The following is a 14215-nucleotide window of genomic DNA, read 5'->3' on the forward strand; positions in this document are numbered from 1 at the left end:
CTCATTTGAAACCTGCTACTTGAGGATATTACCTCAGTATCCTGTATTCTGAGTTCCTATGTTCTTTAGCAGATCCAAGACAGTTAATAGTTGTTTAATTCCTGCAAGAATAATATATCCCAATTCAGCTTTGCTGTAAAATATAAGAAAAAACTAAACTTTTCTTTGTTCTAGTAGTAATCCTTTGATACAAAACTTGAAAAATACTTCAAGTAGTGCATATCTTTTATACACTGACTGTGGATTTTACATGTGTGGAGATGTGAAGAACAACAGGTCTGCTTTCAGCATAACTCTTTCTCTTCTGATGTTTTAAATGTATTTTAAAAATGTCATTCTCCTGGACTGCATCCTGATAGCTTTTCTTTTTCTTAATTTGCAGTGACAGAAGCAGAAACTTTGTTCACAGGTGGTGAAAGCTGGCACTTAGCAGTTCAGTTCCATCTTGAGTCTGCCTATACATTTTTGTATTACTATGAGTATAAAAAAGCTAAACAATGTTTCAGTGCAGCTAAAGACATAACAAAACTGAAGATTAATCTGACAGGTAAGTTTTGCTTGTACAGTCTATGAGGATGGTTGGTTGGACCAAGCTGACCTACGATTTGTTGGAGGTTTTTTGCGTACTGAAGTAAAAGAACTATATTTTGAACGATCTTTACTTTTAACTGGTAGGACTTACTTGTCTTCTAAGAATTAGCATTGCTTAGAAAAGGGAAGAGAAATATACCATCTGGTTATAGTATCATCCCTAATATGCAGGTCTGAGCAGGTGTATTATTATGATCCTTCCTTCTCGTGTTTCATATAAAATTCTAGGTCTAGTTGTCTGTGTTACAGGACTTCTGAAACTAGTTGGTGTCATGATGAATATTTTTGTTTGTTTGGAAGCACTTATAAAGAAGTCTGCATGATGATTTGATGCAGTTTTTCACCTTTTATGCCTAGGTCTACTCCATGTAAATAGCATTTAAAAGTCACTTCCAGGACTGTTATCATCGTAGGAAATAAGTAGAAAAGTCAAATTTCTGATGAACAGAAATATCAAAGCTTCAATCACTATGGAGACTTTATAATTATCCTTTCAGAACCTATTCTTTGGAGTAAGGCAGGTCACATTGCTGCACTTGTAACTTCATTTAAAATTACACGTATGGGACTGGTCTAGCTGGTCCTGCTAGGTAATCAAAATCACATAAAATGCACACTTCTTCTGTGTAAGAACTTTCGGTTGTGCCTGAGTAGAAATGCAAAAACCTTTATGTAGATGTTTTCTATAGACTTATTAGTGGAAAGTAGTAAGGAACTGAAACTTGCAGCCTCCTTTCCTATTACACCACTGTATGTCACAAGGCTAGCTGTTCCTTTATATTTATATTGGAGCTGCAGCTACCCCTGCTTATATCCTGAGTCAGTTTAATATTTTAAAAAAACCAACAACCCCCCCCCCAAAAAAAACCCCCACTTTTGTGGAACTCCATGCTCACTTTTTCAAAGGTTTTTAAAGGTTTACTTTGAAAAATCTGTAATGAAAATCTTGTGGCATAATGTTTTTGCACAACTATGAATTGATCGTATTCAGTGGTATCTGCTTAAAACATAGGAGAAATTTCCATATATTTGTTAAAAGAGTTCCATGCATTTCAGTTGATCCTACCCTTTTTTCCAATGCACAACATATACTGTATTTGTGACAAGTTCCATGTGTGGCAAGTACTGCAAACTTGATATTATAGGGTGGTTTTGTTTAAAATTAACCTAAATTTTTCTTGTTTTTTATTAAAAGCATCAGTGCCTGTGATGATACTCAAGCTATAAAAATTTAATTAACTAAGAACAAGTAAAATCAAAGTGGCAGGTGGCTACTCACAGATATTACTAAATTTACAGCTATATATTGGGAGTTTTTTCCCTTTAAAGGAGATCTTTAGATTTTGGATTAATAATTTCCTTAAATCTAACCTGGGAAAAAACCTGCTGTTTGGAGGGGAAAAAAAAAAGTTTGGATGCAGTGGAATTATGTATTTTATTTTTTTTTTATTTCTTTACCTTTACCAAGAGGTTATGCTAGTCCCAGAGGGAGACTGTGATGATATAGTCTCTTGGAAAAATGTTGTGAAACTCCTAAAAGTTCTGTGGTTTATCTCCATAAATCTATTAGAATAGTTATGAAGGATGTCTAACCTGAAGGCAAATGAACTAAACTGAATGTGTGGGAATTATTGGCGTTCTAGACAAATTCATTTGACATGCATGTTTTGGCTAAATGGAAGGAATGTTACATCATCAAAAAAGACTTTGCTTTAGTGTAAAAATTCAACCTCTAGCAAAGACATTTTTAAGGCTTTTGGAAGGAATTTCCTTTTTAGGAAGGGATTTTAAAAGGTTTTTATTCCTTAATGGTTGTAATCCTTACTAGTTGAACATTTTATGACAGCATGGAAACTTATGCTGTTCTTAAATAGAGAATTTAGAACCAATATTTTCCAAACTTATTTTAGAAATGTGTGAATAAATCATACTTGTTTTGGGTTGTATCCTTTTTTAAGTCCCATTAATCCAGGTCTGTGCTGTATTCATCATTTATTAAAAAGCATCTTTATATCCCTCACAATGAGTCACAACCATCAATAACTCTACAAAACAATTTCCAGTAAAAGAGAAGACTGTGGTCCTTCTTACATATAAATTTACTAAAATGAAGGTTAGTAATCCAAAATAAACTTAGAAGATGAATAATGCTGAACTCCGAGATCTGCATATTGTCTGCTTATTGTTTTCATGCCCACTAATGCATCCCTGGGAACTTCTAATACGGAACAGAAAGTAAAGTCTCTGTGTAGATTCCATCTCTTTTTGTGAGGATTTATGGTGGTATAAAGCAAGCAAACTTTTCCCCCAGCTTAAACACATATGATATATATTTTCCAAATAAAAATGATTATGTTTTGTCCCCGTAATAGCAAGGAATTCTTTGCTTTAAAAAATGGGGTAGGGGGTGTGTGCATCTCAGCATAAAAAAATCAGTTTCTGGGTGGTAGCAAGTAAATTTATCAGTAACCAGTATAGCTTTGCAAATGTTTTATTCAGCTGTTTAAGCAGCAAGGCATAATAGGAAGTGAATTACAGCATAATGGTTTTCAAGCATTATTAAAATTGAGAATTGAGTGCTACTGTGTAAAATCGGTATGAATCATTATCCAGTATTTCTCTCTGCATGTCTCTCTTCTCTGCAGTGTGCCTTGTGATTTTAAGGTGGTAATTTTAGAACCTTTTTCATTTTTTTTCATAAACTCTTAACACAGGCCTTTCCCATTAAAAGGGATGATTGGCAGAAAAGGAGAAATCAGTTTAATTTCTGGTTTCCCTACTGCTCGTTTTCCACCTCCAGGAAGAAAAGGGGGTGAGTGCTATTTCAGTGCCTGTGCCAGGTGATTATTATTGACAGTGGCCTCATCCTCACACCAGTCATCTTTACCTCAAAGATTTTTTTGCCCTGCAAAATGTTCAAAATGATAATGAAATTAACAACTTGATCTTAACTGGTTCTGCAAAAGCAGCAGTGGATCAGCATTCAGTCCTCTGTTATTTGACTTTCACATTTCACATTATCTGAGCATTGTATCATACTAATACTAAGTAAGCAAACCTCCAAATTTTATAGAGTAATTTTTAGCTCCATTTTGACTCTGGTTAGGATTGTGTTATTTGAAGTTACTGTCCTGAAATTGTTCTATGATTTCTGATTGCAGCTTGCAAACAGGTTACTAACAGAGGAAGAACAGACATGTTTTTCTTTTCAATTTGGTATAAATGTCAATTGCCACGCTGATAACTGGTAAAAGTTGTCTGAGGGTCAAATAAAGAACTGAAGAAACAACACAGGAATTTCACATTGTGCATTCTGAATATTGATTAATTCAGTGGTCAGCCTTTATTGGTTTGCTGTTTCATGCTCTCCCATGTTACTTTTACAGTATCTTATGTATTGTATTATGGTAATGTCATGTCTGTGATCCCTCTTCATAGACCTAAGTCTTCAAATGAAGATCTGAAATATTTAAAATGATGGCCTGTAAGATATTATGGGTTTTTCATTTGCCTAAATGTCTCTATGTTGTCATTAACTTTTAGCAGGCAAATCGAACAGTTGTTTGTGGTTTATTGCTAGGGAATAAGTAGGGAACTGATGAAACTTGATGACTATGAGTTTTCAAGAGACAATATGGTGGGTTATGGCGAATTTACTGAAAAGTGGCTTTGCAAGACCTATCTGGCTGCGTTTGTATGTTTGTAATATATATTTCTTTTGCATGTCATAGCTGGCAGTAAGAATGCATATAGTTTGCTGCAAACAGATCGAGCAGAGTGAAATGACTGCTAAATTTCGTAGGTTAATTCTCGATGTGTTTCTCTTTCTAGTTTGCTTTTTTAGTGAGTAACTTTCTAGTATATGATGGAATTACTGGTTTTTAGTGTTCATTAATATAAACTTATATTAATTTTCTATAGGTGCTTTGGGGAAGAGAACACGATTTCAGGAAAAATATGTTGCACAGCTTATTTTGGATGTCCAAAGAACAGATGAATTCCTCCTTCCTCACAATGAACTAAGTCCAGCTCCAACACCTCTAGAAAACTTAACAATGGTATGTATTTGACAAAAACTGGTTTAATTTCTTGAAATGAAAATGTTCTGAACCTTTTCTTGGGTGTCTGCAAGGGAAAAGCTTGTGGTGCCTAGGAGAAACTTACTTATGATTTCTGAAAGATTTTGGAAAAGATGTGGGGCAGTTGTTTGCCTAATATTAAAGAACATGGGGTAAAACAACATATGACTATCTGCAAGACAGATATGGCTACTCAACTAAAAGCTGTTTGCAAATGTGATCTACAGTTTATGTATTAATTTCTAGTGCCTAAGAATGATGAAGTTAGGAGAACAGATGAGACAGATTTCAAAATATTCTGCAAGGCATCACAGAAATGCACAAACATATTTAGTAACAGTGTGAAGATAGGAAATTGGTCTAGGTATTCCTACTGACATGAATTATGTGATTTGGCCCTACTGGTCCTAAAGGTGTGCATGATGAATTCAATTATAAATTGTTCAACAACCACTGAATTGTTTCAGGATGGCATTTTGCCTTCATGAGGAGAAGTTCTGGTTGGGATTTAAAGTTATTTCAACTTCCCAAAGAAGCCAGAGATAAATTGAGGCATTATGGTCCAAGATTTATCCTTCAGGTTGGAGAGCCTTTATCAATAAAGGTTATGCCTTGATAGACTTCCAGGTGAAGCAGGGATCTTAAGCAAAAGAATTTGACAATACTTCTCTATTTCTAAATTGAACCACAAATATCTTAGGAGACTATCCTAGCTTTTTTTGTTTGTCCATTACTATGTCATTAGTGTTGTATTTGATTTGTTGAAAAGAGATTGACTGCATACATGTCAGAACTTATGATAGAACGATGTATAGCAACCCATTTAAGGATAGTGAGAGCTCAGGGAAGGCCACTGGGTGAGCGCCAGGCCTAGTTGTAGACTTCAAGTACAACTTACCTAGAACTAAATTACAGGATGCATTGTTCACAGAGAGTCCGTAACTGGGATATTGTTTGACTATTTTTTCCAGTTATTTGCAACTTTCTGAAGAATTTGCCTTTGTAGTCTATATCTGATAAGTACTTTAGTTTGGAATAAAATAATGACATCGTTTAGTAAAAAAGGGAACACTGTTTTAGGCTCTAGGTGTAACCTGGAATGAGATATGTTATCCTTGCCAATAAAATACTGTATGCATATGCCCTTTTAGTGAACAGACCCAAAGATACTGAAGTAAGTTTAGCAGAGAGTTTGAGAAAGAAAATTGGCGTGTTTGGAACCTTTAAAAATTAGTCATGCTTATGTTAGCCACGCTTTCCTACTAAAATTTTACTGAATGTATCTTGAAAATAATGCTAGAGAAAGTAAGCAGGTCTGCTCTTACTGAAAAGTGAAAATGTGATACTAGAAAGGACTTGAGAGGTTTTGGCTATAGGGAGGGTGTTGAATTTTGTGCAAGTCTGAGCAACTGTGTTGCATAAATCTGTTATACGTTACTTGGGCTGCCTATTAAGGAAAGTTAGCCATTCTGTTCCAACAGTCCACTTCCTGGGGGGGGGGTGGAATCGGAACCTTTTATTTCTGCATTTTGTGTGTGTCAGAAATTATAGAAAATAGTTTTAATAGAACCATGTGCCGCTTTGAGGAAAACCTGGGGTATTTGAAGTTCAGATATTTTATTAACATCATGTGTGAGCGTTCTGTCACAGATATTAGACCAGGCTTGGTTAAGTAGACTCTCCAGTTCATGTTTGTGTTGAATTACCAGTTAAAGGTCTGGGGTTTTTCCCCTTTTTCTAGCATGTCTTTATTGATAATGTAGTACCAAAATACAACTTATTCATGTAATTTGTCAGTCTTAACTTAATATTGAGTGTTTCTTTTGCCAGGTCTGGTCTCAAATTTGACAGACTTGAGTGTATTTTGAAGTTCTCTTAGCTAAAATTGGAATTAATGCTATTCTTCATCTGCCAAAAACTACCAACAACATCATTGCATCTCTGTCTAAGTTTAGGACAGATGCTTGGTGTATCTTGTATACTTTTAAAAGACTGTTCATGGCAAATGCATAGAAGCTAAGTCTTGAGAGGTGCTGAGAATCTCCACAGAATTAATGTATGCGTATAGAAAGCTAAAAGGCCTGTGATCATGCTGTGATCACACCTCTCAAGTGTTCTGATTTTACATCTGCCATTCACAGATAAAGGAAAATACTCTATTTGTCTAAAGATAGGAATTGTCCTGGATGAGTGGAAGATTTCTTAAGAGAACTATACTCTGCCAGTATGTATAAAGGTCAAGTTGAGACTGGTCACACCTAATTTTCATCTCCTTTTTTGGAGTGCTTATTTGTATGGTCTTAAAGTTTTCCCCTTATTATTGTTCAGTAAGAAGACTGAACATGTTATTTTGCAATTAAGCAGTCAGTAATTTAAGTCCATTAAAAATACAACCAATATAGCAATGTGACCAATTGTTGGACTGGTACCTGGGCTGATTTCTTGTCAAGCACTTCCTGCTTCCCTCTGGTGCTGAGCAACTATGTTATCTGTTATCTCAAATGGCACTAGAAGGAAAACTATTTGCATTTCAAAATAAATATTTGAGATTGTAAATTCAAAGCTTTGCTCACGGGTCAGTTTCTGTGACCTGTCATCTCAGGCTCGAGGTGATGCATAAGGGCTCTTGATATGAAGTAGCTTTTTAAAATAGTTTGATTAGTTTTAAAAAATTCAGAGCTGTTTTTGTTTTGAGGGAATGAGGAATTTCTTTTAAAACTCTAGCGTACACTTGCAGTGCAGTTCAGTTGATCAATATTCATAGTGAAGTTAAAGCAATCAGTACTGTTTATACAGACTAGATTTTAAAGATTATGTAGACCAGAAGCTGGAAATTTTTAACTAATTGCCTTATAAATTAAATTGTAGTTTATGTTACATCTAATGAAGTGGTATCATTATACTAGCATAGTGCTGTGTTCTAAAATCATTTTCATCTGGAAGTGGTAGATAATCCTTACGTATGCTAATGTAGTAAGAGAAGAAAATTATGGTATTAAATATGCCTTCAAGAGTGGGAATATCTTCATTATCCCCTTAAATAAAATAAACATATTTTCTTCACATTCGCTGTCAAATCACAGTTTAGTTTCATTTATATAGTGATAAAATACTGTCAGTGAATGAAGATAACCAACTTTGAAGCATTCCTGTTCACTTTTTGTTCTTCTGTGTACCCTCATGTTGACCTTGCCAATGGAAGATATTCATTGGAAACAGCTATTACTAGGACATAGAAGAGAAACAAATAGGAAGTTCAAAAACTGTTAATATAAATCCATTTTCTGTTTTTAATAGATTATAAAAAATGCTACTGGTAGCTAAAACCCAGTAGTACAAGAATTAGTTTTAAGGACTAGGTTTTTTGTTAGTTTCGGGTTTTTTTCAAGGGAAGGAAAAATAGTATTACAGCTACCTCCTCCTTGCTTGCAGCCAGAGGAATCTTTTGTTGTTTGCAAACAAATGCAAATTCTATAAACATAGTAATTTATACTTTTCAGCCACAGACTATATTACTTTCTTCTTTAAGTTAAATGACAGACAATGAACTTCAGGTAGCATGCTTGTTTGTAAAAGTTAAACTGAATACTCCTTAAACAATTTGTTCCGGAGGAAATTTGATGGAAAGTCACAAGTACTTCTCCAGCAGCAAACCTTTCAGAATACCCCTTCTTGCCTTTACCAGGTGTCCTCATTTTGGCTGGGATAGAGTTAATTTTCTTTCTAGTAGCTGGTATAGTGTTATGTCTTAGATTTAGTATGAGAATAATGTTGGTAACATGCTGATGTTCTCAGTTGTTGCTAAGTAATGTTTAGACTAAGTAAGGATTTTTCAGCTTCTCATGCCCAGCCAGCAAGAAGGCTGGAGGGTCACAAGAATTTGGGAGGGGACAAGGCCAGGATAGCTAACCCAAACTGGCCAAAGGGGTATAGTCCATACCATGTTGATGTCATGTCTAGTATATAAACTGGGGGGAGTTGGCCTGGGGAGGTGGATCGCTGCTTGGGAACTAACTGGGCATCAGTCAGTGGGTGGTGAGCATTTGCATTGGGAATCACTTGTATTGTATATTCTAATGGTTTTATTATTCTTATTATTGTCATTTTATTATTGTTATTCTTATCATTTTTAGTTTCTTCCTTTCTGTTCTACTAAACTGTTCTTATCTCAACCCATGGGTTTTACTTTTTTTCCCTTGACTCTCTTCCCTCATCCCACTGGGTAGGGGGGAAGTGAGCAAGTGGCTGCATGGTGGTTAGCTGCTGGCTGGGGTTAAACCACAATACCAGGACAAAGTATCTGGAGGTGCTGCCTCAGTGGTTTTTTTTCAATCTATGTTTCATTAATTCGTACAACTCCTTTAAAAAAAAAAAAAAAAAGAAAAAAAAAACACAAGAAAAAAAGAGGAGGACCAGCTCCCTGTATAAGGAATTTAACTGTACTGGCAGAAGGCATCTTTCCTTAGTTGCGCTTTGCTGATACTTAAAAAGAAATCCATACATTCCTAGAGGTCCATGGTCACTAGCCTGAAAACCTGCATGTTAGGAAGGCATTTAAAACTAATCTGTTTTAGCTTGTCTGTATATATTATATATGAAATAGAGGAGGAAATTGTTGATAATACTATGAGCAACAATTGTAGAAGGAAAATCCGCTTTGGCCCTTAGTTAAGTAGAAAATCAATATACAGGTAACCTTAAAGTTGCTCTGAATGCTCTTCCTCCTGCATGATAACCAGTATACTTGTAGCAAAAGTACTTTGGATGATGATTCCTTCTGCTGGCTTAGTTATTCTATCATAATCATGGTAAATTACTTTCCATTGTGTCATTTGTATTATCCTTTTTCAAGCAAGTCTATATCTTTTCATACTTTGAAGGCATAAATTTCTCTGCAACTGTTTCTATCTATTTTAAAATATTTTTTTCTCCTCCAACAGAATTATGATTTAAATGATGATACACTGCTTAATGAGATGAAATTAGCAGATGCTGATCAGTACCAGGTGCCTGATTTGTGTGCTGAAGAGCTTGCTGTAATCCTTGGACTATGGTAAGTTAGTTCATAGTTACTTAAAAATAATACTGCATGAATCATTGTGATAATGAAATAATGAAGTGGTGAGTTGATGGGACTTTTTTTCCTTCCTTACATAGCCTGGCTAAAATGCTAAAAGATTTGCATTATACATGGATAGCATTTTCAGTTACATCAGAGTGAACATTAGTGTCCAGTTCAGAATTTCAGCAATGTTTCATTAATTGCTATATTGTTCTTTTATCCTGGAAGATCTTCTTGTTCTTTGTGTCTCAGATTAATCATGTTTCAAATGTCATGTGGCATTAGCTACCATACAGTGATAACACTGGTTAATTTTGAAAACATATTTCAGAGTCTGCAATGGTCAGCTTCCTATGCGGATCAACCATGTCTTTCAAGCAAAAAGCTGTCCTGCTGTTCAGTGCAATGGGAATACTTGTATAAATTCACAGTGTTCATTGCTAGTTATAAGCTATAGTAAAAAGTCTTTGTGGTTTTGCACCTAAGTTTTTTTTCTTTTCCTGGCTTTCAGAAATTATGTGCTACATGGGTGTTGGAAATGGCACAGAAGAGCAAAAAGCAGCTTGAGATTTGAGGATCATAAGCTGGCTGCTAATGAATAGTCTCATTTTCTAATAGAAAAATACTTTTTCTATGACGTAGTGTCATTTAGCAAATGATAGTTATCACACAATTTTTTGTGTGTGATTTGTTTCAGAAGTGTTAGTATGTCAAAGTAAAAACGGTGATGTTGATGCAGTATTGTGGTGGGTTGACCCTGGCTAAACGCCAGGTGCCCACCAAAGCTGCTCTATCACTGCCCCCCCTCAGCTACACAGGGGAGAGAAAATATAATGAAAGGCTTGTGGGTCGAGTTAAGGGCAGGGAGAGATCACTCACCAATTACCGCCACGGGCAAAACAGACTCGACTTGGGGAAAATTAATTTAATTTATTACCAATCCAATCAGAGTAGGGTAATGAGAAATAAAACCAAATCTTAAAACACCTTCCCCCCAACCCTCATTCTTCCTGGGCACTGCTTCACTCCCAGATTCTCTACCTACCCCCCTGCCAGCAGCGCAGGGGGACGGGGAATGGGGGTTGCGGTCAGTTCATCACACATTGTTTCTGCTGCTCCTTCCTCCTCAGAGGCAGGACTCCTCACACTCTTCCCCTGCTCCAGCGTGGGGTCCCTCCCACAGGAGGCAGTCCTCCACAAACTTCTCCAACATGAGTCCTTCCCACAGGCTGCAGTTCTTCACAGACTGCTCCAACATGGGTCCCTTCCACAGGGTGCAGACCTTCAGGCACAGGCTGCTCCAGTGTGGGTCCCCCGTGGGGTCACAAGTCCTGCCAGAAAACCTGCTCCAGCATGGGCTGCTCTCTCCACGGGTCCGCAGGTCCTGCCAGGAGCCTGCTCCAGCGCGGGCTTCCCATGGGGTCACAGCCTCCTTCAGGCACTCACCTGCTCTGGCGTGGGGACTTCCGCGGGCTGCAGGTGGATATCTGCTCCACTGTGGACCTCCCTGGGCTGGGGGACAGCCTGCCTCACCATGGTCTTCACCACAGGCTGCAGGGGAATCTCTGCTCCAGCGCCTGGAGCACCTCCTCCCCCTCCTTCTTCAATGACCTGGAGGTCTGCAGGGTTGTTTCTCTCACGTGTTCTCCCTCCTCTCTCTGGCTGCAGTTTCTGTGTCGCAGCAACTTTTTTTCCCTTCTTAAATATGTCATCCCAGAGGCGCTACCACTGTCACTTAATGGCTTGGCCTTTGCCAGCGTCAGGTCCCTCTTGGAGCCGGCTGGCATTGGCTCTGTTGGACATAGGGGAAGCTTCCAGCAGCTTCTCACAGAAGCCACTCCTGTAGCTTCCCCCCCCCCCAACCTTGCCATGCAAACCCACTACAAGTAATCATCATTCATACCTCTCAAAGCCCTTTTCTGATCTGAGCTGCAAAATGGTGGAATCTGCAGTATTGCTGAAATATCTTACCCAAGCCAGAAGAAGGGCAGGAGCCGAACAATAAATGAATCCTAGTTCCCAAGTCTCAGACCAGTGTTTCCTGTGCAGGGGCACATGGATGTTACAATATCTATCTTTGTGATAGAGAGACAGCAATAGTAGGCCAGCAAAAGGCTAGTGAGACGATTCAATGGCATAAGCTAACAACCCAGCATTTGGAAGTAGTTTCTTTGTGGTGGGGGGCTTTTTGCTTGTTTTGTTTCACACATTATGTTTCTCCCCCCTCTTTCCCCACTTGCCAAAATTTTCAGTTATTTTTCCCCTTCTTGTCCCATAAAGTGCAGTGGAAATCATTAGTGGAGAGAAGATTGTTTCCTTTCATATGCCCATTTCTCAGACTGCAGCTTTTTGAAGGGCCAGACACTTGCTTGGCTATATAGTTGAAGTCAAATGTGAAGTTGCATGTCTGTGGTTTCAGCTATGGCCTTTAACCATTCAGCCCATCCACTGTAATCAGAAATTCATGAGTGGAATACGTACTGTGGCTTTGTATTTTCTGTATTCCCCAAGTCTTAAACTTGTTTTCTATTCAAGGCCACATCTAGATCCAGTTTGAGGACAAAGAAGTGGAGTGAACAGTGGGTTGACATATGTTCTTGGCCCAGTGACTTTCAGTCTTTCACACTGACTCAAGTCAAGGCAAAGCCTTCCCCTTCCTGAGAAGCATTTTCATGCGCACTTTGTTTTTTGACACAGTATTGTCTTATATTCATAGAATCATAGAATGGTTTGGGTTGGAAGGGACCTTAAAGATCGCCTAGTTCCAACCCTCCTGCCATGGGCAGGGACACCTTCCACTAGACCAGGTTGCTCAAAGCCCCATCCAGCCTGGCCTTGAACACTGCCAGGGATGAGGCATCCACAACTTCTCTGGGTAACCTGTTCCAGTGTCTTCACCACTCTCACAGTAAAGAATCTCTTCCTAATATCTAATCTAAATCCACCCTCTTTCTGTTTAAAGCCATTACCCCTTGTCCTATCACTACACACCCTTGTAAAAAGTCGCTCCCCATCTTTCTTGTAGGCCCCCTTTAAATACTGTAGGGCTGCCATAATGTGTCCCCAGGTCCTTTTCTTCTCCAGGCTGAATAACCCCAACTCTCTCAGCTCTCTCACAGGAGAGGTGTTCCAGCCCTCTGACAATCTTGTGGCCTGCCTCTGGACTAACTCCAACAGGTCCATGTCCTTCTTATGTTGGGGGCCCCAGAGCTGCAGTACTCCACATGGGGTCTCACAAGAGCAGAGTAGAGGGGCAAGAATCACCTCCCTTAACCTGCTGGTCATTATTCTTTTGATGCAGCCCAGAATATGGCTGGCTTTCTGGGCTGCAAGTGCACATCACCAGGTCATGTTGAGCTTCTCATCAATCAACAGCCCCAAGTCCTTCTTTGTAGGACTGCTCTCAGTCCATCCTCTGCCCAGCCTGTATTTGTGCTTGGGGTTGCCCTGACCAAATCTGTCAGGCATGATTTGCCATTAGTGAAACCATGGTGGCTGTCACCAATCACCTCCTTATTTTCCATGTGCCCTAGCATAGTTTCCAGGAGGATCTGCTCCATGAACTTGCTGGCCACAGAGGTGAGACTGACTGGCCTGTAGTTCCCCAGGTCTTCCTTCTTTCCCTTTTTAAAAATGGGGGTTATGTTTCCCCTTTTCCAGTCACAGGGAACTTCCCTAGACTGCCATGACTTCTCAAATATGATGGATAGTGGCTGAGCCACTTCCATCTGCCAGTTCCTTCTGGACCTGCAGATGCATCTTGTCAGGTCCCATGGACTTGTGGACGTTCAGGTTCCTTAGATGGTCTCAGACCTGATCTCCTGCTACAGTGGGCGGTTACTCATTCTCCCAGTCCCTGCCTTTGCCTTCTGCGACTTGGGCAGTGTGGCTGGAGCACTTGCTGGTAAAGGCTGAGGCAAAAAAGTCGTTGAATACCTCAGCCTTCTCCATGTTCCAGGTAACTAGGTCTCCCATTTCCTTTGGGAGAAGGGCCCTCATTTTCCCTAGTCTTCCTTTTATCATTGATGTACCTCTATGTCCTGGTTTCAGCTGGGATAGAGTTAATTGTCTTCCTAGTAGCTGGTATAGTGCTATGTTTTGAGTTAGGTATGCAAAGAATGTTGATAACACTGGTGTATTCAGTTGTTGCTAGGTAGAGTTTAGACTATAGTCAAGGATTTTTCAGCTTCTCAAGCCCAGCCGGCGAGAAATCTGGAGGGGCACAAGAAGTTGGCACAGGACACAGCCAGGGCAGCTGACCCAAACTTGCCAACGGGGTGTTCCATACCATGTGACGCCACATCTAGTGTATAAACTGGGGAGAGTAGGTGTGGGGGGAATCGCCGCTCGGGGATTAACTGGGCGTTGATCGGCAGATGGTGAGCAATTACACTGTGAATAATTTGTATATTCCAATTCTTTCATTATTACTGCTGTCATTTTATTAGTGTTATCATTATCATTAATAGTTTCTTTTTTTCTG

At 38.9% G+C, this 14215-nt stretch overlaps 1 protein-coding gene across 1 annotated transcript in view; it reads left to right on the top strand.

The window, feature by feature from the left end:
• TTC27 (tetratricopeptide repeat domain 27) overlaps positions 1-14215 on the top strand; it is a 141621-nt gene that overhangs the window by 25014 nt on the left and 102392 nt on the right. Inside the window, exons 6-8 of the mRNA XM_075043125.1 lie at positions 383-547; positions 4513-4649; positions 9611-9723. Coding sequence (XP_074899226.1) covers positions 383-547; positions 4513-4649; positions 9611-9723 — 415 coding nt within the window. The remainder of the gene's footprint in view (positions 1-382; positions 548-4512; positions 4650-9610; positions 9724-14215) is intronic.

This window comes from Buteo buteo, chromosome 12 (genome assembly GCF_964188355.1).
Source record: "Buteo buteo chromosome 12, bButBut1.hap1.1, whole genome shotgun sequence".
Taxonomy (NCBI): domain Eukaryota; kingdom Metazoa; phylum Chordata; class Aves; order Accipitriformes; family Accipitridae; genus Buteo; species Buteo buteo.